The sequence below is a fragment of the Megalobrama amblycephala genome, linkage group LG9, assembly GCF_018812025.1.
Source record: "Megalobrama amblycephala isolate DHTTF-2021 linkage group LG9, ASM1881202v1, whole genome shotgun sequence".
Taxonomy (NCBI): domain Eukaryota; kingdom Metazoa; phylum Chordata; class Actinopteri; order Cypriniformes; family Xenocyprididae; genus Megalobrama; species Megalobrama amblycephala.
In genome coordinates, this window is record NC_063052.1 from 14,738,001 (window position 1) to 14,763,000 (window position 25,000).

At 32.1% G+C, this 25,000-nt stretch overlaps 1 protein-coding gene across 1 annotated transcript in view; it reads right to left on the reverse strand.

Annotated features, from left to right (window-relative positions):
* The window catches only part of eif3hb (eukaryotic translation initiation factor 3, subunit H, b), a 93,209-nt gene that overhangs the window by 3,947 nt on the left and 64,262 nt on the right, over nucleotides 1-25,000 (reverse strand). Inside the window, exons 5-8 of the mRNA XM_048201779.1 lie at nucleotides 23,498-23,597; nucleotides 21,833-21,982; nucleotides 4,985-5,105; nucleotides 883-1,015 (exon numbers count right to left, since the gene is read on the reverse strand). Of these exons, the coding sequence (XP_048057736.1) occupies nucleotides 883-1,015; nucleotides 4,985-5,105; nucleotides 21,833-21,982; nucleotides 23,498-23,597 (504 nt within the window). The remainder of the gene's footprint in view (nucleotides 1-882; nucleotides 1,016-4,984; nucleotides 5,106-21,832; nucleotides 21,983-23,497; nucleotides 23,598-25,000) is intronic.

Sequence of the window (25,000 nt, forward strand, 5' to 3'; positions counted from 1 at the left end):
TATTTTTTATTTTATTGTATCTTTTATTTTTCACTATTTTAATTGAAATTATATTTCACATAAAAATATTTAAATATATTTATTATTATTTATATTATATTATTACCTAAAACTAAAATGGAAATAAATATAAATTAAACCTTTATATTTTAAACCTACGCAATGTTAAAAAACAACCTAATAAAATCACAAAAGGCACATAATGAAACTACTAAAACAATTCAATTAAAATTAACATTAAAACTAAAATATAAAAGCAAAAGCTAATTCAAAATATTAATACAACTACAATAAAACTAAAATAACACTATACACCATATAATAATAGTAATAATAATAATAATAATAATAACAAATTAATTATATTTTTAAAAATATATATATTTTAATTGATTACAAAATTGTATTTTATTTTTCCCAGGTTATTTTATTTTTCACTATTTTAATTGAAATTATATTTCACATAAAAATATTTAAAATATATTAATTATTATTTATATTATATTATTATTACCTAAAACTAAAATGGAAATAAATATAAATTAAACCTAAATATTTTACGCAATATTAAGAGACAAAAATCACATAATGAAATTACAAAAAAAAAAATAATAATAATAATATTAACATTAAAACTAAAATATAAATATAAAAGCTTATTCAAAATAATAATACAACTATAATAAAAATAATAAAATAACACTATATACCATATATAATAATAATAAATTTAATATATATATTTTTAAAATTATTTTTATTTTCCACAGGTTATTTTATTTGTCACTATTTTAGTTGTTATTTAAATAATATTTAAAAATATATTAATTATTATTTTAAAATATGAATATGAATGAAAGTGAGTGCAGGAGGATCACATACTGGCGATGAGCAGGGTGTCCATGCGTGGAGGCGGCTGAGGAGGCTTGAACATCTTGCTCAGGTCTTCCTCAGGAAGCGGAGGCTCCCCTCGGCTCTGTCTCTGCGCGTTCTCCTGCTGACGTCTCTGAACGTACTGCAGCACAGGGATGAAGAGCACACGGTTATTCTGAACTTTAACCTCTGAATTAAAGCTTCTAAAGATGGCCATGACAGGCCGGAAGAGGAGGACGAAAGAGAAGACTGATGGTTGTATTTAACAGCAGGTGAAGATGATTAGATCTGATCAAAGAAATGAGTAAATAAAGAGAGAATCGCTGTGTCACTACGGTATCAGAGGAATTTGGGAGGTCACATGTACTTCAATCAATCAGGAAGTTCAGAGTCCAGCGCCGAGCGAGGCCATTACCGTCTCATTCAGACCTTGATACACAGCCACCCAATAAATCTCTTCTAACTTCACTGACTTTATAGAGTCAGTCGGGCCGATTCTGAACGATGCTAGTGATTGCCTTGGCACAAAAATCCCAGACACTCTCGCTTAAATAGGAAAATTTGCAGCCTTGACAAGCCTAAACTTGGGTGAACCTCATGCTTCACACTAAAAGTCAAGAAATTATATTTAAATTTAAAGAAATCATATCACTTTGCGTGTATAGAAACTATTTTTAGGACCATTACGATGTTTTGTTAGTTTATTTTGTTAATTAAAATCAGCTTAAAGGGGTCATGAATTGAGAAATCAACTTTTCCTTGAGCTTTTGATATATGAGAGGTCATCAAACTATAAGAAAATCCTGTGAGTTTCAGAACTGAAAACTTCCTTGTTAGTCCAATAAAAGCTTTTATTGACTCGTCCCGGAATCTATGGTGAAACTCCGCCTTCGCAGAAGAAATCACGCCTACTTCATCATTGCAATGTTAGCTCCGCCCACTGGTGTGTTATTGAGATGAGGAGGAGAGAAGAGCGATACAGGACTAAAATAACATTACCTTTCAAAGCATCCTAATGCAGGAATATGGTTATTTATTTTCAACAATCTGAATGTCTCAGTTGAGCTTTATTTGTATTTGGTACATTTAGATTCTTTAGTAAATCAATCGCATTTCAGCGCAAACAGACTTTTACGATATGGACTCGACAGTAATGCAACAACATGTCAGTAACTGTGTTCATTCTAATGCCTGATCTGATATTAATGATTCATGTACAGTCACATGATCTTTGTCTGTGTGTCAGTAAATCAAACCAGTGACTAAACGCTCAACATGACGTTATTTCTCTTAGTAAGATGAAAATAATGATTAAATTATATATAGAAAGCGATCAAAGAACGCTCCCTTGACAATCACTGGAGCTGTCAATCAAACTCGTGTGAATCTGGACTCGTGGCAAAACTCCCGTTTTATTCAATGAATCTCTTAGTTACATCGTGTTTGCACTGTTAGTTATTATGAAAGCATTCGTTAGTGTGCAGAAATTGAGTTTCAATGACGAGATCACTGCTTTCATGAGCTCAACAACATGTCTGTGATCGACTACATGTTCATCACTGCAACCTTTCATGCCACGATCTAAATATAATGCTTTTCACGATTAGTGAACATTGAGAGCTGTAATAGTAAAAATGTGCTAAAAGTTTTCGAGAGAGTAATACTTAGCTATATTAAAATGGAAAGATGTCAGCCAATCACAGCAGTGGGCGTTTACACTGAAGTCTCACAGCAGACACGCCCCTTAAATCAGAGCGTTCAAATAAAATTAGAGTAGGAAAAATGCCTTATTTCTAAATTATGACCATTTTTGATGTAAAAAGCATACTAACATTATAAGTGCACCCCAGGAAACATTATAAAATGTGACCTGATCCAGCAAAATGAGTCACTGTGATCCAAATTTCAAAATTGAGATTTTGGTATCAATGGAAAGATGAGACAATAAGCTTTAAAATGATATCCTAGTCAAAGTCATACCTTGAATGGTTTTAAAGATATACCCATTTGAATTATGGTCGTCTGCCCTCTTTTTCCAATTGAAAACCTGAGAAAATCGCTTTTAAAGTTTTTTGCCCGTTTTTTGTTGATATCTTTCAAAATCCATTGCATTTAAAGGGATAAACTATTTATTTTACAGCTTAATTTGATCAAAGACATTTTTATATATATATAAAAGCTATTAAACCAGGCTGAAGCTCAAATTATTTTAAAGTATTTATTTGAATTAATATTTTATAAGGCACTTTTACAAAGATTTACTAAAATCAGAAAGATTGAACAGAGGTGCTAAAATTTTTGCTTGAGAGAGAGGGTGTGTGTGTGTGTGTGTGTGTGTGTGTGTGTGAGAGAGAGAGAAAGTGAGAGAGGCCATAGACAGACGTATCTCGTAAACGAAATCTTCATCAAATGACAGAAAACACGGCTCTCCATCGTTGAGTTTACACCCTTTACAGCAAAAGGGACGTATTTTGGCTAACTCGACATCTCGATCACCGCTAACTGATTCACAACTAGACATTGAGGAGATCTGCTAGCTTGTTTACACTAGTCTGACAGGAGGATGGCTGGACCGATCGCGTGCCTGTCAGTCGAAACGGGGCTTCCCATTGATAAAAATCAGCGTTTATGTCAGTGTGTTTACATTTCTAAGCTTTTTGATTGGTTCTATACAACGTGTAACACCATATTTGGAGAGCAGAGATGTTTCAGGGGATACCGGGAAATGCTCATAAGTGACGAGAGGAGTTCCATGTCAAATTTAATAGCCATTTAAATACCTTTACTCAATTATCTGGACTATGAAACTTTGGGAGATTATTTTTGAAAGTCTGTTCTTTGAAAAAAAAAAAAAAAAAAATTTTTTCATTGTTTTTCCACATTATCGGCCCATATCTTAAAATTGAACGTTGCGACTTCCGACTCATTTCGCCAGAGAGGGTCACAAATAATAAAACAACGCAGTTCATGACCCCTTTAAACACTTTACAAAATAACAACTTTGGGTCTGTCAGATTTTTAATTTTTTTATTTAAATAAATTAATACTTCAATTCAGCATGGATGCATTAAATTGATCAAAAATGACAATAAAGACATTTATAATGTTACAAAATATTTCTATTTCAAATAAATGCTGTTCTTTTGAACTTTCTATTCATCAAAGAATACTGAAAAAAATCAGTTTAAGTGATAAATGTTGCTTCAGAAAAATATTTTTTTATTATTATTTAATATTTGAAATATTTAATTTTATATTTATATTAAATTTGTATAAAATTAATTTTGTGTATGCATTTATTCATCGGTGTAAATGGGGGAAAATGCATTTAATGTCACAATGCTAGATTTCTTTATGTAAAAATAACATTTCTTATTTTTGTATTTTTGGGGTGAAATATGATCCAAATATTTCTTGACAGTTTTCATGAGAAACACCCTTTATAGTGCATATTAACAAATACGCACTGATTTAAGAGTAAAAATCTTTAATTGCTAAAACTGCCAACAATCCTCCAAAGTGCAGCCCTGTGTCTCTCAAACAAAGCTTTGATTATAGCCTCAGAGCTAATTCCTGGGTTTGAGTTGCACAGTTTCATCAATTACGACTGTGATATAATTATATCTTCCAGAGAATAACATCAAGAGTGAAACATCAAGCCTCATCAGCCGCTCATTCAGCGTAAGCCCCTTATTGTGATCTTTGTGGTGACAACCTGTTTTCCCACCAGCAGACATCAGGATAGTAAAGCTACCATTAACGGTAACTAGCGTTTACATGCTTATGATGGCTCTCATCCAACCAGAACATCAAGGCATTTAAAAGTGAGCGGTGTATGAGCGTCACACTCGTCACAGCACGCTCCCATGTCTCTGTTCCTCTTTTTATCCCAATTCTTCAGTCTGACAGCTGAAAATCCCATCACTTGAAAGCAGGGTTATTATCATTAACAAAAAATAAACATAAAATGTATATATATAAAACTAAAAATTTTTAATAAAAGCTACACTGCATTAAAGTACGAGCACACTTTTCTCATGATTTGAGGCATCATGACACAAACGGTGAAATCTCTACATGAAAAGACAGGTGTCTGCGTTTGATGGATCACCTGATGTTTCTGTTGCTGCTGCTTGCTGAGACTGCGGCAGTGGTTGTTGTACTTGACGATGTCCTGACTCATGTCGTCCACGCGGTCCATCAGCATCTGCAGGCTCTTCTCTAGATGAGAACTGTAGAGGAACAACAAAATATAAAATATTTATATATATAAAATAGCTGGTCTGCCTCAGCGCTCTAACAGCGCTCGTCAATGTCAAAATGACGGCCAATCAGATCAAAGAAGGCAGGACTTAATCTTAAAGTGTGAATTCCAATGCAACATTTCAGTTTTTACAGTGAAAGAGTACGTGCGTGGTAAGATTTAAGTAGCTAAACATTAAATATATGACAACTGTTTTAGGATGGATGTGTTTAACGACCCACAATAACACACAGTGATGCAAACTACTCAACTTTTTTATGGGATTTCTCCATTTTGAATTGAAAATATGCCATCATTTACCTGAATGTGACGTGACGAGACGAGACATTTCTGACATACAAACAAGAGTGAACGTGTGCATATTTTTAAATAAAATATTATTTGCGAAGAATGGACTTGGAACTTCTTTTACTGTTCTTATTTCTTCTTTATTCCCTTAAATCCCTTTTAATCCTTTAATTATTTAATTTCTTTAAATAAAAATACCAAAAAAAAAAAAAAAAAAAAAACTTTGGTCACCCCCAATGTTCAAGACACGGTTACGGCCTTGTAACGCGCTATGGAGAAACTCAAGTTAAACCAAAAGAATATCTGGCTAATTCTTGTGTTCACAGGTCATCCATAAAATTACCTTTATATTATCGTGCAAATTATATTTTCATCCAGGCTACAAAGATCCTGACTGTTTGATGTGTAATGACATACATTTAAAAAAAACAACAACAAAAAAAAACAAGAAAAAACAAAGCCATACTGCTTAAAAAAAATAAATAAAAAAAATAATAATAATAATAATAATAATAAAAAAATAAGAAAAATACTTTTTTTCATTACAAATTAAATTAAAGTTTACATTAAAATTGTTCATGTTTTTTTAATGTTTTAGAATATAATTTTTATGGTTGCATTTATTTGATTAAAAATACACTTTATAAAAAATAACTATAAAATAATATATATTTTCTTTTTTTATATACTTTGTTTCCTTTTACTTACATATATATATATATATATATATATATATATATATATATATATATATATATATATATATATATATATATATATATATAAACACACTACCGTTCAAAAGTTTGGGATTGGTAAGATTTTTAATATTTTAATATTTTTAATATTTTTTAACAGTAATATTGTGAAATATTATTACAATTTAAAATAACTGTTTTCTATTGGAATATAATATAAATTGTAATTTATTTCTGTGATCAAAGCTGAATTTTCAGCATCATTACTCCAGTCTTCAGTGTCACATGATCCTTCAGAAATCATTTTAATATGACGATTTGCTGCTCAAGAAATATTTGTTATTATTATCAATGTTAAAAACAGTTGTATACTTTTTTTTTTTTTTCAGGATTCCTTGATGAATAGAAAGTTCAAAAGAACAGCATTTATCTGAAATACAAAGCTTCTGTAGCATTATACACTACCGTTCAAAAGTTTGGGGTCAGTAAGAATTTTTATTTTTATTTTTTTGAGAAGAATTTAAAGAAATGAATACTTTTATTCAGCAAGGATGCATTAAATCAATCAAAAGTGGCAGTAAAGACATTTATAATGTTATAAAAGATTAGATTTCAGATAAACACTGTTCTTTTGAACTTTCTATTCATCAAGAGAATCCTGAAAAAAAATATTTTACACAAATATTTTGTACAATTGTACACATTAAATGTGTCTTGAGCAGCAGATCAGCATATTAGAATGATTTCTGAAGGATCATGTGACACTGAAGACTGGAGTAATGATGCTGAAAATTCAGCTTTGATCACAGGAATAAATTACATCTTAAAATATATTCAAATAGAAAACTTAAATTGTATCTTCTAAATTGTTAATTTAAATTGTAATAATATTTCACAATATTACTGTTTTTTACTGTATTTTTAATTAAATAAATGTAGCCTTGGTGAGCAGACGAAACTTCTTTTAAAGACATTAAAAATCTTAGTGGTTCCAAACTTTTGAATGGTTGTGTGTGTGTGTATATATATATATATATATATATATATATATATATATATTCCTGTGATTCCAATCTTCCTACATGTTTTGTAGGTAATGTCTCTAAATATTTTTAGCACATGATTATAATATTTTTTTTTTTTTTTGCCCCCCGTTTTGAACACAAAACACTAAATTTGGTTTAGAAAAATTAGGCAGATACAAGTCTTTATCTTATACAATTTTGCTAAAACTTTATTTTGTTTTGAATAACATTTACCTGAAAACAAGACACAAATACTGCAAATTATCATTTTTAATTTCTATAGTAATAATATTGTTTATTCATTGCTGGAGAAAAACAGGTTTTTGCTCATATCACATTACTATTGAAAAGTCAGCATGCTCAAATCCACTTATGAATAATCAGAAATGTAAAACTGTGCCAGTATCTTGCCAACGCCAAAAAGATGAAAATCTTATGGGAACGTCAAATGATCAAAGCACATCTTAACCATCAACAGAGTAACACAGAATTAAAAAAAGCTGATAGCATGGATTCCTCATTAATAATTCATCCTATTCCGCACACATCAAAAACATTTGCATGTATCATGTGATATGCAAATCAGGTCCCACTGTAACTGTAGTAGAATGATATCCATATTTTATATCAGGACAGCAGGGATGAGGAAAATGTCTTCAAAAGTGGTTTATCTGTTCTTGGTAAACCCCATTAACAACAAATTAGCCTCGCCAGCATGTTCCATTAATCTTGCAGAAATGTGCTGGACGTATGTGGGGAAGTGAGATCCCGCGGGTGCGGACAAACCAGGAGCAGCTCTCTATCATGCATGAACATGTATACCCTGGTGCACATCCACACAGAGATTGATGTTAACACCAAGTCAACTAGTAAGGTCCATGTGAAACAACACTACCAAGAAATCTCTCATTAGCTGCTGGAAAAATCCAGATAAAACCAGTTTCAGTCTTTTGCAACTTGTCCTAAGTTGGTCATTATCCAGTCCACGCTAGCAGATCTTGGACAGCAGCAAATTTAACCTGGTCAACAAGCCCCGAACAGCTAATGAACTTTATTTCTTGCCATATCTGTTTCTGTATGTATGTATGTACATATCCCGTTCTTGGTTAATTTTGAGTCAGACTTGTGAATTCAGTGAATCGTTCACTGGAGAATCGTTCTGATCGGATCATGTGAATCAGTGAGCTGTTGAATCGAGTTCAGGTGACGATTTCTTTCAGTTCAACACAATGTGGAACGACATGAACTGTAGTGGAGTGAAAAGTGCGATATGCTTTGGAATTAAGTGAAGTAAAAGTTTCCAAATTGCTTCAGTATACACAGATCTATTCAACAAATGAATGCTAAAATGGGTCTGTTAACAGGTAATGTGACAGAAAGCAAACCGTCTGAATACTAAAATAAAATGTTTCACAATAGCAAGACTCCTTTGCAAAATGTTGATTTACATTTGATTTACGATGATGTGACACTTCAGAAATGCGGCGGCGAACAGTAGACACACCTTCACTACATTTACAAAACACAGAGAACAAGACCCAGAGGTCTGTGCGTCGAGAAAGAACACGAATTCAGATTAGTGCTGATGACGACCGCAAAAAATGGCAGTGAACAAAAAAGACAACATAACTTTAGGGAAGAAGAATGTACAATACTGTAAACCACATCTTAACTGGACTTTGAACAGCAAAAAAATAAATAAAAATCGCATAGATTTTTTTTCCTTTAACTGCCCCTACAGGGCAACTTATAGAGTTTGCTGGCTCTGCAAGTTTGGCAACAAAGCAAGCTTGTGGAGAAAGAAAGAAAGAAAAGAGTGTGTGTGTGTGTGTGTGTGTGTGTGTGTGTGTGTGTGTGTGTGTGTGTGTGTGTGTGTGTGTGTGTGTGTGTGTGGCCCTGGAAGCAGTTTTTAATGTTTCTTAGAGTCTTTCTGTGGAGGCGCGCCAGCTCTGATGAATGAGGGCAAGCATCCCTGTATGACCTCCATCTTTTACCATGCACCTCATTATTCAGAGTCCAATGAGCTCTATGGATCTCCCCCTGAATCACACACACACACACACACACACACACACACTTACTGTATATACCCACATACGACACACACTCCTGCTGTATGCATTCATAACCAAAGACACTCTAAAAATGTTGGGTTGTTTCAACCCATGTTTGGGTCAAATATGGACAAACCCAACCATTGGGTTTAAAAAAAATTATTTAAGAACATTTTAAACCAACAGTTGGGTTTGTACGGAAGAGGATTAGGGCCAAGCAATAATAAAAAAATAAAACCATCTCGAGATTAATGTTGTTAAATTTCTAGAAAAAAGTCGTTAAATTTCGAGAAAAAAGTCGAGATAAAATGTTGAGAATAAACTCGTTAAATTACGAGAAAAAAGTCGTTAAATTATGAGGAAAAACTCGTTAAATTACGAGAAAAAACTCGTTAAATTATGAGAAAAAAGTCAAGATAAAATGTTGAGAAACTCGTTAAATTACGAGAATAAACTCGTTAAATTTCGAGAAAAAAGTTGAGATAAAATGTTGAGAATAAACTCGTTAAATTACGAGAAAAAAGTCGTTAAATTATGAGAACAAATCCGTAATTTAACGACTTTATTCTCATAATTTAATGACTTTATTCTCAACATTTTATCTCAACTTTTTTCTCGAAATTTAACATTTTTCTCATAATTTAACGAATTTGTTCTCATAATTTAACAACTTTTTTCTTGTAATTTAATGACTTTATTCTCAACATTTTATCTAGACTTTTTTCGTGAAATTTAACGAGTTTTTTTCTCGTAATTTAACAAGTTTATTCTCAACATTTTATCAACTTTTTTCTCATAATTTAACGAATTTGTTCTTGTAATTTAACGACTTTTTTCTCGTAATGTAATGACTTTATTCTCAACATTTTATCTCGACTTTTTTCTCGAAATTTAATGAGTTTTTTCTCGAAATTTAACAACTTTAATCTCGCCAATACTTCTGTGCGTAATTATTTCTTTCAGGCCATAGAATTGTATTTTGAATTATTTATATTACAAAAAATATTTTTATTTCACCAATTATTAATTGATCTCATAAATTTTTTTTTGTACACTGAAAAATCCCTTAGGTTAAAAATGGACAAACCCAGCGGTTGTTTTGACCCAGTGGTTGGGTAAAATGTGTGCTCAACCTGCTGGTTTTAAAAATTACTGTATTTCTTGCTTTAAATGAACCAAAAATATGTTGGAAATTAACATTTATTAAAGTTTAATAAATGAACATTTATTAATGTTTAATAAATAACAATTAAATTGCTTATTAATAAATGTTCACCTTTTGATTATTATTCTTGCCTCTAGTAATTATGTGTCTGATTTTTTAATTTTCAACATATTTTGGGTTCATTTTAAGCCATATAGTCATTTTTAAACAATAGTTGAGTTAAATAACACTACCCAGCAGGTTGAGCAAACATTTAACCCAATCGCTTGGGTTGTTTTTGAACCAGCATTTTTTTAGAGCGTAGAAAAAAAGGTAAATATGTAATCAATTAATAAATATATACACCATTAACAATGATTGTACTATTTAATTATTACAGCAATAATAAAATGTTAATTATTAATTATATTAATAATAAAAAATAATAGTTAACTTCACCTTGCTATTAAACTGAGAACATACCATAAACTGCAATTGTTTTTGTGACTTATTGTGATTATTAATATAATAATTAATATTTTGAATTAGCTTTAACTTTAATATTTTTAGTTTTCATGTTAATTTTAATCATTTCATTATGTGCTTTAGTTTTTTGTTTGTTTTTTATTTAGTTTTTATTTATTTCCAGTTAATAATTTTAGTGCCTCAGTTTATTGCCAAGTCAACATTTCTCATCTTCTATTATTTTCAACTAATATTTATATTTTAATTCAGCTTTATTTCAAATAAACAGAAATGCTTCTAATAGTTTTAGTTAACTATAATAACTTTGATTATAACAAAACAAACCAATCCATAATGTTTAGTATTTTAAGAATAATTAAAAAAAAAAAAAATACTTTATTCATAATTTTTACTTTCAAGGATATCTCCAACATGATTTATCTAATGTAGTCCCTAATTTACAGAGAGCGAGAGCTCAGTAATACACACACACACACACACACACACACACACACACACACGTACAGCCCTATCTGCATCTCCTGGCTTTCATTAGCATATTTAATAACATTTCACCATTTCTGTTTCTCACTCTGTCTGAAACAAACACAAACAAATCAAAACAAAACTCTGCTGATCTAAAACGGGCTTCATGAATAAACCGCCGGCGACTGCGGTCTCAAATGATTCACTGAATATTAGCATCCCTTAAAAAAACAGTTGGAAGTTGTTTATCTTCTATTTGATTGGGAAGGAAAACACCTTCCATGACGGAAAGCGGAGCCTGTTAGTGATGTGGCGTCACACGGGGGAACGTGGTGTCCCAGTAAAAGCTGAACCGCAGGAGAAAGGTGACTCATTAAAATCACACCGTCCTATTTCAGAGCACTATTGACGGAAGGTTTGGGTCATCTGGAGTCATCGAGACAGCATAACACAACACACACCGGCCAAAACACACAACCAACAGTCTAAAGCACTTCTCTGAACATGTGACGGTAACGTGACACAGACAACGAGAGCTGCTGGTCAACCATGAGAACTTTTGAAGCTTTGGGAAACGATTACAACAAAGCAGACAAAGCCAGATGTGACGTGAAGAGTCATCGAATCAGATGATTTATCCAAACAAGACAGGATGAAACTCACAATATTTGTTCATCTACACTAAAAGAAAAATATATTAAGGCACCCAAAAAAGATTCATATTCATACAACAAATGTATTTTTAAATAATATTCTGGTAACTCTTTACAATACGATAGATTTGTGTGAAAAGAGAAAAACACATTTAAGTAGCTATTTAATGAATAATTATTTAATCTTGACATACACACTAGTTAGCACATCTGATTCAGGAACAAATAGTTGTTTTGAGTCAGATCTTTTCAATGAATCAGTTGATTCAGTTCACAAAACAAGTCTAAATGATTTGTTTGTGATTTAGAATGATTCGGTTCTTGAGTTCAACTCACTGAACGAGAAGATCACTTCAATTTTGAGGTATTCTTAACACAAATCATGTGACTTCAGACTATGAATATTTCAAGGATTATAATCTACACTTTAAAAAATGCTGGGTTAAAAACAACCCAAATTGGGTTGAAAATGGACAAACCCAGCAATTGGGTTGTTTTGACCCAACCTGCTGGGTAGTTTTTATTTAACTCAACTATTGTTTAATAATGACTATATGGCTGGCTTAAAATGAACCTAAAATAGGTTGGAAATTAAAAATCAGACACATAATTACTAGAGGCAACAACAATAATCAAAAGTTTATTGTTTATTAATAAGCAATTTAATAAATGTTTATTGTTTAATTATTATTCATTAAACTTATTAATAAATGTTCATTTCCAACATATTTTGGGTTCATTTTAAAGGGTTAGTTCACCCAAAAATGAAAATTATGTCATTAATGACTCGTTCCAAACCCGTAAGACCTCCGTTCATCTTCAGAACACAGTTTAAGATATTTTAGATTTAGTCCGAGAGCTTTCTGTCCCTCCATTGAAAATGTATGTACGGTATACTGTCCATGTCCAGAAAGGTAATAAAAACATCATCAAAGTAGTCCATGTGACATCAGAGGGTCAGTTAGAATTTTTTTAAATACATTTTGGTCCAAAAATAACAAAAACTACGACTTTATTCAGCATTGTCTTCTCTTCTGGAATCCTTTCATTTGAACTGATTCCATTGAATTGATTCCATTGAATTGATTCCATTGAATCCTTTCATCTGTCGGCGTTGGTAATGCACTTTTACATCGCCGTGGTTGCTTTTGGCGATTAGGACATCCGCGACATTTTGAAGCATCGAAAATAAATTGAAATATCTGTTCTCAATCCTCGTTCACGACTCCGCTTCTTTTTCTTCTTCTTTCCTGTTTTACGGCGGTTGGCATCCAGCTTATTGGTGCATTACCGCCCCCTTCTGCTCCGGAGTGTGGTTCACGACTCCGCAGTGACGCTGCTGATTTAAGACGCTGCTGATGTGTTATCCGGTGCGCCCGAGCTTCGTTTACAGTCTGAGGGAGACGCACGCTGTATTCAAGCGTGTATTTGTATTTTGGTATTGCTATATTTTTTAAAATGGTGCATAAGTGTGCATGTCGCGGATGTCCTAATCGCCAAAAACAACCACGGCGATGTAAAAGTGCATTACCAACGCCGACAGATGAAAGGATTCAATGGAATCAATTCAGTGGAAAGGATTCCGGAAGAGAAGACAATGCTGAATAAAGTCATAGTTTTTGTTATTTTTGGACCAAAATGTATTTTCGATGCTTCAAAAACTTCTAATTAACCCACTGATGTCACATGGACTACTTTGATGATGTTTTTATTACCTTTCTGGACATGGACAGTATACCGTACATACATTTTCAATGGAGGGACAGAAAGCTCTCGGACTAAATCTAAAATATCTTAATTTGTGTTCCGAAGATGAACGGAGGTCTTACGGGTTTGAAACGACATGAGGGTGAGTAATTATTGACATAATTTTCATTTTTGGGTGAACTAACCCTTTAAGCAAGAAATACAGTCATTTAGTTTACAATAGTTGAGTTAAATAAAACTAACCAGCAGATTGGGCAAACATGGAATCCAACCACTGGGTTTGTCCATTTTCAACCCAACTTGGGTTGTTTTTTAACCCAGCATTGTTAGACTGTAATATTAAGTGAATATTATATTCTAATAAATATTAAATTATATAAAGTATTTAAGTCACTTTATATAAAAGTTTTAATTCACTAAATTTTTGTCAACTGTATTTTTATGAAACCCAGCCCTCAATTAAATTAAAATTAATTAATAAAAAATAAATAAATAAATAAAAATTAAATAAAAAACTTTGAATATAACATATCACTACTGTCGGGCGGAAACCTCATCTCTCCAAAAATCGCTATTTTCTGGAAATTTTCTGGAAGTTACAAGGTTTTTGACCAGCGAAATGTCGGACATACGTGTTTTTTCCATCATTAGAACGGCCACATCTGAAGGCAGTAAGTGAATCAAATTACATTTTCATCAACTTAAAGATTATAAAGTTAATGTGGACGCTCAATTTTTTCTGTCATTTGGCAAAAACTCACGTTATAAAAGATGAAGTGCTTCACACAGGCTGTTTAAAGAGCCGTTCACACAGAACACGTTTTTCTATTCCAACACACTACTTTTCCATGGTTTTTCTATGTAAACCCACGCCAGACGGATGTGTATGACCTTTACACCATGTTTTTAAGACGCCATGTCAAGTTAAAAGAATTTCAACTTTTACACGCAGCGCCGCTCATCAATGTCAGTTCCAAAACAGTGGACCAATCAGAAGAACTCAGAGGCGGGGCAAGCACTGCGAGTTTTGCTTTAAAGTAGCAAGTTGCCATGGCAACTGTTTTATTTGTTCGTTATTGCATCATGTCACAAAAGCGCGTCTCAAGATCCTTCGCTCTCTGCGCGACACTTTCTTTAAAACCATTGCTGAGCGCTGGATCTCACGTTTTTAGACACAAAGACGTGTTCTGTGTGAACGAGCCCTAAGACAGTATTGCTGTGACTCGATGACAAATGCTAAGACACTCTCCTCCGCTGCTCAAATACATAAAACATCAGCCTTTATACATATAAAGTGTTTCTTGAGTAAAGAAAACACTGAACTTATTCAGTCAACCGGTTCTTAATTCACGATTGCATTGCAAACAAGCAAAGATGTTACACTTCATTCATGATAGAGGTGGGCGGAGTTATGAGGTTTGACTGACAGTTTAAGGAGCCAATGGAGTTACAAAGTTTAGTCGCAAGCTCTTTTTTAATACTTTCCATTGGTTAAATACTTGCAAAACCCACAGACAGACGTAAAGGATGACCAATAGTAATGATTTATTAAAAAAAAAATAAAAACGACTAAATGTGGAGATCTGTCCGATAAAGCTAAATATATACTTTTATGGTAATTAGCTGGTTAGGACAACAACACAGGCATCAATGAAAGAGATAGCTATCATCACTTCATGTCTGGTTAGGATAAACACAAAAGCATTGTGGGCTCACAGACACCCGTCTTATTCTACTAGAGCAACTGTGCTCTAGTGTTCCTGGAGTCAACCAGAGTGAGGACTGCTGGGATTTATGTCGAGGAAATGATCAGAGGCGCCCGCTCTCATTCCTGGCCAATTAAAGGGAGGCTTAAGGCCAAACAGATTCCAATGATGTGTCCAGATCATTGAGGAGAGTCAATGAAGTCCAGCAGAGCACTCTGGGATAGCGGATCATGGAGTTTAGTGGTTTCAGCCCAACACCACTGCATTGACAGCCATGATGGATTCGGCTCAACTCAAGGGGGCTGATTTTGTTTTCAGATTAAGCATGAGCCCCATCCTGAGTATCCAAGCACAGATATACATCTGGGAGGTGATCTACAGTCTGAATCACTGTGGATCTGGGCTTCCCCCTGCTACACACACAAACACACACTACCAGGGTGCCAAGAACACGAGAAAAGGTGGAGAAGAAAATAATAAAAGGAACAGAAAAGGGTTAGCACTGGACCCACCAGAGGGTTGAGCTCATTTTAAACTGGGGCCTTTGCCGTCCCAGACGTACAGATTCTCACACACCCACCCGAATCACGGCTCCACGCCAAAGTACTGTAAAACTCATAATTCTTTTTTTATTTCGCTAAAAAAATGCAATTTGATTTCACCCCCAGAAGAGGAGGGTAGGTTTGCTGGGAAGGGAAGGATGGGAGGGAGAGAGAGAGAGAGAGAGAGAGAGAGGAAAGACAGGGAGGTATTGTGTTAGTGAGGCTGCGGTGGTTCAGTGTTTGCTTTGGTTTCTAGGGTAACACCAGACTGCAAAGAGATAACTTAAACAGATGTGGAGGGAGAGACGAAAAAAAGAAATCAGGAAAAATAACGAAACAGAAAAGCCACAGATAAATCCGCCTTGTCTGAGAGTGTTTCTGGTATTTTGGTGTTTAAAGAGAGCCAATCATGTCCAGAGAGAGAGAGAGAGAGAGAAACCAGCGACAGACAGAGGAGAGATTCAAAGGAAAGAAAAAAAAACTGAAGAAAGAATTGTAAGAAATTCATCTGTTTTACTGATTAAAAGAAAAATCTGAGTATATAAATATACAAAGGAGGGTAGGCATGCAGTTATGGTTGTCAGAATCATGAAAAAGTGCTGCAATAAATGAAAATTGACAGTAATTTGTTTGTTCATGTCATGTGCAGTGTAAGCAACATGGAAATATGATTGATGATTTTCTTTAAAGACTGTAAACAGTTATTAGGTAATATGACAAGAATATAATCATCTAAATAATAATTCATTAAATATTATTAGAAATTATAGAATTTATGTCCACTTCAATTTTCCACAGTATTTTTATGGAACCTAGTCCTTCTAAAATAATAAAATAAAATAAAATAAAATAAAATAAAATAAAATAAAATAAAATAAAATAAAATAAAATAAAATAAAATAAAATAAAATAAAATAAAATAAAATAAAATAAAATAAAATAAAATAAAATAAAATAAAATTAAAATTAAAAAAAAAAAAAAAAAAAAAAAAAAAATCAAGAATTTATGTCCACTTCAATTTTCCACAGTATTTTTTATGGAACCTATCCCAAATAAATAAAATAAAATAAAATAAAATAAAATAAAATAAAATAAAATAAAATAAAATAAAATAATAAAATAAAATAAAATAAAATAAAATAAAATAAAATAAAATAAAATAAAAAGGAATATATGTCCACTTCAGTTTTCCATAGTAATTTTATGGAACCTATCCCAAATAAAATAAAATAAAATAAAATAAAATAATTAATTTAATATTATTAGAAATTAAAGAATTTATGTCCACTTCAATTTTCCACAGTATTTTTAAAGGGTTAGTTCACCCAAAAATGAAAATAATGTCATTAATAACTCAACCTCATGCCATTCCACAGCCGTAAGACCTTCGTTCATCTTCAGAACACAAATTAAGATATTTTTGATGAAATCCGATTTCAATTTCACTTCAATTTTCCACAGTATTTTTATGGAAACTAGCCCTTCTAAAATAAAAATAAATAAATAAATAAATTAATAATATTAATTAAATTAATATTATTAGAAATTAAAGAGTTTATGTCCACTTCATTTTTAATAAAAAATAAAATAAAATAAAATAAATTAATTTAATATTATTAGAAATTAAAGAATTTATGTCCACTTCAATTTTCCACAGTATTTTTATGGAACCTAGCCCTTCTAAAATAAATAAATAAATAAATAAAATATTAATTAATTTAATATTATTAAAAATTAAAGAATTCATGTCCACTTCAATTTTCCACAGTATTTTTAAAGGGTTAGTTCACCAAAAAATGAAAATAATGTCATTAATAACTCAACCTCATGTCGTTCCACAGCCGTAAGACCTTCGTTCATCTTCAGAACACAAATTAAGATATTTTTGATGAAATCCGATGGCTCAGTGAGGCCTGCATAGCCAGCAAGTGACATTTCCTCTCTCAAGATCCATTAATGTACTAAAAACATATTTAAATCAGTTCATGTGAGTACAGTGGTTCAATATTAATATTATAAAGTGACGAGAATATTTTTGGTGTGCCAAAAAAACAAAATAACGACTTATTTAGGTGATGGCCGATTTCAAAACACTGCTTCAGGAAGATTCGGAGCACAAATGAATCAGTGTGTCGAATCATGATTTGGATCGCGTGTCAAACGGCTGAAATCACGTGACTTTGGCGCTCCGAACAGCTGATTCGACACAAAAGATTCATAACGCTCCGAAGCTTCATGAAGCAGTGTTTTGAAATCGGCCATCGCTATATAAGTCGTTATTTTGTTTTTTTTGGCGCACCAAAAATTTTCTCGTTGCTTTATAATATTAATATTGAACCACTGTACTCACATGAACTGATTTAAATATGTTTTTAGTACATTAATGGATCTTGAGAGAGGAAATGTCATTGCTGGCTATGCAGGCCTCACTGAGCCATCGGATTTCATCAAAAATATCTTAATTTGTGTTCCTGAAGATTGAACGAAGGTCTTACAGGTGTGGAACGGCATGAGGGTGAGTAATAAATGACATTATTTTCATTTTTGGGTGAACTCTTGTTTACAACCTCATATCAGGACTTCACATTCTTCAACAGCATCTAAAACACACTCTTTCCCTCATACTGTACATTCACATATATTTTAATCAAACATCCTGAAAGTTAAAAAAAGAACATGTTGATATTATTCTCCATGTGTGTGAATGCAGCTCTGCTTTCAGAGAGGGAGGTCATTATGAATGTGTCATTTCGAGTCCTCAGCAGTGCGGCGAAGGCTCCTTCCTTTCATCTGGAAAAAACAAATCTGGCAGGCCGAATTAAAAGAGGCAAATTAAAAAGATAAAATTCCCTTTCTAGTCAGCTGAGAGAGACCTTCAAACCCCTCTTGGACCTTTGACAATTCAAAAAGCAGCAGTAAAAATGAATGTTTCTGTCCCAAAAAGCATCATCTCAACCATAGCTGCTCCGAAAATAATTAATAGATTAAAATGATAATTGGAAACTCAATCCCCCCCCACACACATCCTTACAAGCTGTATATGGAGAGTGAATTCAAATTAAGAAAAAATGAGAGTGGAAAAGAAATGAAATAATAAAAGTGTGTGAAATATTGATAGCGTCTGATGTATTGTCTCATCTGCGAGATCAGTGAGGGCCGACCATGACAAACAGGGGAATTGAAGAAGAAAATTGACCAGCACAATGATCTATAGAAAACGATCATTCATAAGCGAGCCGGCTCCGCATTCAAAGCGCTCATATTAACATCTATTTCTCAATGTTGTATTTCACTCTTTAACACAGAAAAGAGCTGTTTATAGGGAGCGAAACGGAATGAAACAAGCCTCACTAAAAACCATTCAAATGCACACAGAATATAAATGATGTTTGTGTCTCCTGCAAAAAGTGGACTGGATTATAATTATCATTTTATAATTTAAGTGCTTGTTTTAGCCGACTGACCTCATGCACACTGTACGTTCGCCCTTTATTATGACCCGTCTATGTAAATCAGGGCTTATATTTACTCTGAGCATCATTAAGAGAAGAGCAGGGTCTTCTAATGCACGAGGTAAAGATAAAACATGACAGCTGTTTCACACCAACCGTCTCTTTCAGGGTCAGAGGAAACTCATTCGAATGTTTCATAATAATTATTTATATTTATTTATTTATTGACAATTGGGCAAGAGGAATTAGTCTGATGCAGGGTTATTATAGTGAACTAAAACTAAAATGATAAAAAAAACTTGTTTTATTTCAGTTAGTTTTCATTTATCATTTTCACTTAGTTTAACTTGATGTACTAAAATAAAATAAAATAAAAGTCTTGTTTATGACCTCATATTAGGACTTCATATTCTTCAAGTTGCAGCAAAATAAAATAAAAAAAATAAATAAATAAAAGTCTTGTTTATGGCCTCATATTAGGACTTCATGTTCTTCAAGTTGCAGCAAAATAAAATAAAATAAAATAAAATAAAATAAAAAATAAAAGTCTTGTTTATGGCCTCATATTAGGACTTCATATTCTTCAAGTTGCAGTAAAATAAAATAAAATAAATAAAATACAATAAAAGTCTTGTTTATGACCTCATGTTAGGACTTCACATTCAAGTTGCAGCAAATAAAATAAAATAAAATATAAAATAAAATAAAATAAAATAATAAAAGTCTTGTTTATGACCTCATATTAGAACTTCATGTTCTTCAAGTTGCAGCAAATAATAAAATAAAATAATAAAATAAAATAAAATAAAAGTCTTGTTTATGACCTCATATTAGGACTTCACATTCAAGTTGCAGCAAATAAAATAAATTAAAATAAAATAAAAATAAATAAAAATAAAATAAAATAAAATAAAAGTCTTGTTTATGACCTCATATTAGGACATATTCTTCAAGTTGCAGCAAATAAAATAAAATAAAATAAAACAAAATAATAATAAAATAAAATAAAAGTCTTGATTATGGCCTCATATTAGGACATATTCTTCAAGTTGCAGCAAATAAAATAAAATAAAATAAAACAAAATAATAAAATAAAATAAATAAAATAAAAATAAAATAAAATAAAAGTCTTGTTTATGACCTCATATTAGGACTTCATATTCTTCAAGTTGCAGCAAATAAAATAAAATAAAATAAAATAAAATAAAATATAAAATAAAATAATAAAAGTCTTGTTTATGACCTCATATTAGAACTTCATGTTCTTCAAGTTGCAGCAAATAATAAAATAAAATAATAAAATAAAATAAAATAAAAGTCTTGTTTATGACCTCATATTAGGACTTCACATTCAAGTTGCAGCAAATAAAATAAATTAAAATAAATTAAAATAAAATAAAAGTCTTGTTTATGACCTCATATTAGGACATATTCTTCAAGTTGCAGCAAATAAAATACACTTTCCCATGTAAGTTTTAATGTAACACTCTAAAAGCTAAAATACTAAAATAACTAAAACTGAAATAAAATTAATAAAAACTATATAGAAATATTTTTAAAAAGCTGACAAAAACAACTAAATTCCTAAAAATTTAACTAAAATGAAAATGAAAATGGAAAATAAACAAATAAAAACATTCAAAATATTAATAAAAACTATAATAGTATCTCAATGATACTACAATAACACTGGTGTGATGTCACAGGGTTACAGTGATTTTAATATATTCCATTTTTTTATATATATTTTCAGCATCATTACTCCAGTCTACAGTGTCACATGATCCTTCAGAAATCATTCTAATATGATGATTTGTTGAAAACAGCTTTTGGATTTTTTAAATAAATGGGCTTAATATTTAGAATATTTTATTTATAGTCCTCACAAACACAATCTGAGACCAATGGATTATTCTTAAACACACATACATTGCTAAAAGTAAATGATTTAACAGCCGTCAACAAATGTTTTCACTTGTTATTGTTGAAGGCAGAGAATGTGCTGCAGAAGTGACGTTTTGGTGATGCATAAAAAGGTTTGAATTTAGAGAGAGTAGGTTTTAGCACACGGTAAAACCCTCCCTGTAAATTGTGTCTTTAAATTCATCCGCGCATTTGTTCTGTCAGATAAAGGCAAGAGATGTCTCGCTTCTGTCAGAATCGAGAGTAAAGCGGCTTGTGAACTGTCATATCTGAATGTTCGCTTCAAGTTCAAGAGGTAAAAAGTCTGAGGAGCGTCTAATGAACACCTTGCACAGCCTTTTATTTGGATAGTCTAGATTGAAAGCCATTAAAAGCAGACGTCACCTGGGCGGCACTGACCTCTTCATTACTCCTCATCAGAGATGACTTACCGCTAATGTGAGCAAGCATCATTAGGGATCTCTCAGCGCTAGTATAAATTTACACACGTCCTCGTTCACATTAGGAAATGCTTGGCTTGTATAGTAATGCGTGTGTGTGTGTGGTCAGACCTGCTGGAGAGGTTCAGGAGCTCGTGTTTGTCCGCAGCAGTGGATTTATCCTCCAGCTCCCACAGCAGAACGCTGATGAGATGAGAGTTCTTGATGACGATGGGAACCTCCTCGAACATGTGCTCGAATCCCACGCTGGCCTTCTTCAGCCTGGACACACAGAGAAGAGACCGTCAGAATCTGGAAGCGACACCTGTCAAAGATTTGACGTCACATTTTTTGATAACACGGCGTAACGGTACACGTATTCGTACCGAAAATGTTCAATATGGGTCTTTTGGTTTAGTATGCATGTGTTTCCCCTCTAGAATGGACAATATTGTTTATAGAGATATACTTTGATGATGCAAACGCATCTGAAATAACAAGGACGGAGTGAGCTGATACATGCAGAGCTGCTACGATCACTCTAATTAAATGAGTGGATGATTTCAACTCTTCTCCATCACTAATCGCTCCATTAGAAAGGCACTCAAGGCTGATTAGGCAACTGATTTCAAAAGGCACTTTTTGAAACAGAGATGAAGTCAACAAATGAATGTGAGTCTGTATATGTGTGAAACAAGCTTTCTTCTGATCCATGCACACTTTATCCAGACTCTCTGCCAATCCATCATCCCACAATATGAGAATGCTAGATTTTGTTGGCAAACATATATAATTGCTTTAACAAATATGGGAAAAGCTATATGACACATTTATAAATAAATTTAGGAAGATTATATAGTAATAAAAAATATAATATAATAAATATAATAAATATAATATAATATAATATAATATAATGGTCATTCGGTTTAACCGTCCAAAGGCCAAAACAGCCATTTTATTTGTGATTGAAATATCTTAAAATGTAATAAATGTATATATTTCTTATTCTGGCATGATTTTATAACATCATATATCAACATAGTGCAAAATGGTATTAAAATTATGTGTAGAAGTCGTTGTTTGTTATGAGAAAGAATGTCTGGAAAAATGAATTTCATTGATGTCATTCGGAGTAACCAATATAAAGGGACCATTTTGGATCAAGTCATGTCGTCAATATCATGTGACAGGATGTGACATCATTCAGACACCTGCAAAGAACCACATGGTCATGAAGCAAAATAACTATTTGAAAAATGTATGTTTTCACTTGATCATAAGCATGTCCCGAAACATCAGGTCATTCGGTGCAACCGCTATAAAACATGGAAAATGTTGTAATATTTTAAAAACTTGTACTATAAAATGTTTGATTGTCCTTTTACTAGATATCAGCCTGTTAACATTGTTTGAAAATATCGTCATTCGGTGTAACCAAAAGTGTCATTTGGTAAAACCAAAATTTGGTTAAACCGAATGACTTTTTTGGTTAAAATATTGTAAAAAAATGACAAAAGCAGTGTTAATTGATTATAAAAACCACATAATCTCATTGTTAACACTTAATAAAACTTCAAAATTAATTATATCTCCATAATGTTTTTTTTTACACTTTTAAAAACCTTATTTGTCAATCTATAGAACATTTTGAAATGAAAAAAAAAAGAAAATTCTATATTTAATATCAGTCCAACTAAAAAAAATATAATAAATATTGGATTTTTTAAAGAAATTTCTATATTTAATATATTAGTCCGCCTGCATTAACGTCATCCCCACGTTTTAAAGGCTTACCCTTCTGATGAGAAGTCCTTCTCTTTACAGATCTCCATGAGTTTGGGGGTCAACCTGTAGGCCTTCAAACACAGAGAACCCTGGGCCGTCTTAATGGGATCTGCAGAGAAAGAGAACCAAAGACAAAATATGGATGACTGTTCTGAAGACAGCAGACAAACCAAAGTGTTCCCCACTTACTACTGTATATAAGCTTCAGAAAAAACATCTCTGGCATGAGCAAAAACAAACAACAGCAATAAAGGCTTTAGACAGGATTTATAGGACGGTTCCATTTTGGCATTAAATGTATTTAATCGGTGAAAAGATGATCGTCTGCCTTTTCATGTGGTCTTGACAATAGCATAAGAACGGCAATCAAAAGACAACTCAAGGAGATCTCTCAAGATCTGCTCAGACAGGTAAGATTCAGCTCTTCTTCAAGTGTCTGTTGAAATGAAGAGGAATGAATCAATATCAGGATTGAGGATGTTTTTATGCTCCACTTTTGAGCACCATCCACAATGACTTCTGCAACTACAGTGCACACAACTTCAAATGAACAGGTGCTCGCCAGTGGAAAAAGTGTTTTTTTTTAGTGTGTTGCATTGTGGGATGTTGTAACCCCCAAGACTCCATAGCATATCTCTTATTTTGTAAATACTTCATGGCTGCTTAAAAGTATGTTCTAGTATGAATGTGTGTAGTATGAATCTGGACGCACTATATCCGCCATGTTGTTATTATCATGTGACCTTCCATTACTTCACTGCCATTCACAAATCCTCTCCCGTGGCCTCATGGGATAGTAAAGTGTCCATCATATGCACACTTCAGAATCTTGCTGGTGACTTTTTGCTTTTTTTTTTATGAGTACTGTGAATTTTTCTTTTGTCACATACTGTTTTTCGCCTACTATACAGTAGGTAAGTATGTGATTTCAGATGCAGCCCATGAGTTCATGCTATTATAATGATAATATACATGATAATGTAATCGACTTATTTGTATTGAAATCAGAAATTTCACTAGTGGATTTTTGAACCACCCCCTCTAATTAATGTGTTTGGAAATTTAAAGTACACACATTATTAACATATGCTTAAATCAAGCATACAGCCTTAAAAAATCCTAAGAATTTTGTAAATTCACAACATGATTTTAAATAAGTACATAAATAAATGTTAATTTAGGAAATGCGCAAAACGAATGGTTCACTGGTAGACTTTACAATAATATATATAATATAATATAATATAATAAAATTTTAACAAATAAAAGAAAAAAACACATTTAGAAATAAATTTAGGAAGATTATATCATTAAAAAATACAATTTAATAATAAACATAATATAATTTAATATAATCTGATACATTTAGAAATAAAATTTAGGAAGAATATATCATTAAAAAAATTTGAATTTAATATAATAATATAAATAATAAATAATAATATAAATCAGACAGACATTTAGAAATAAATTTAAGAATATATAATACAGAATTACAGTTTGTTATATTAT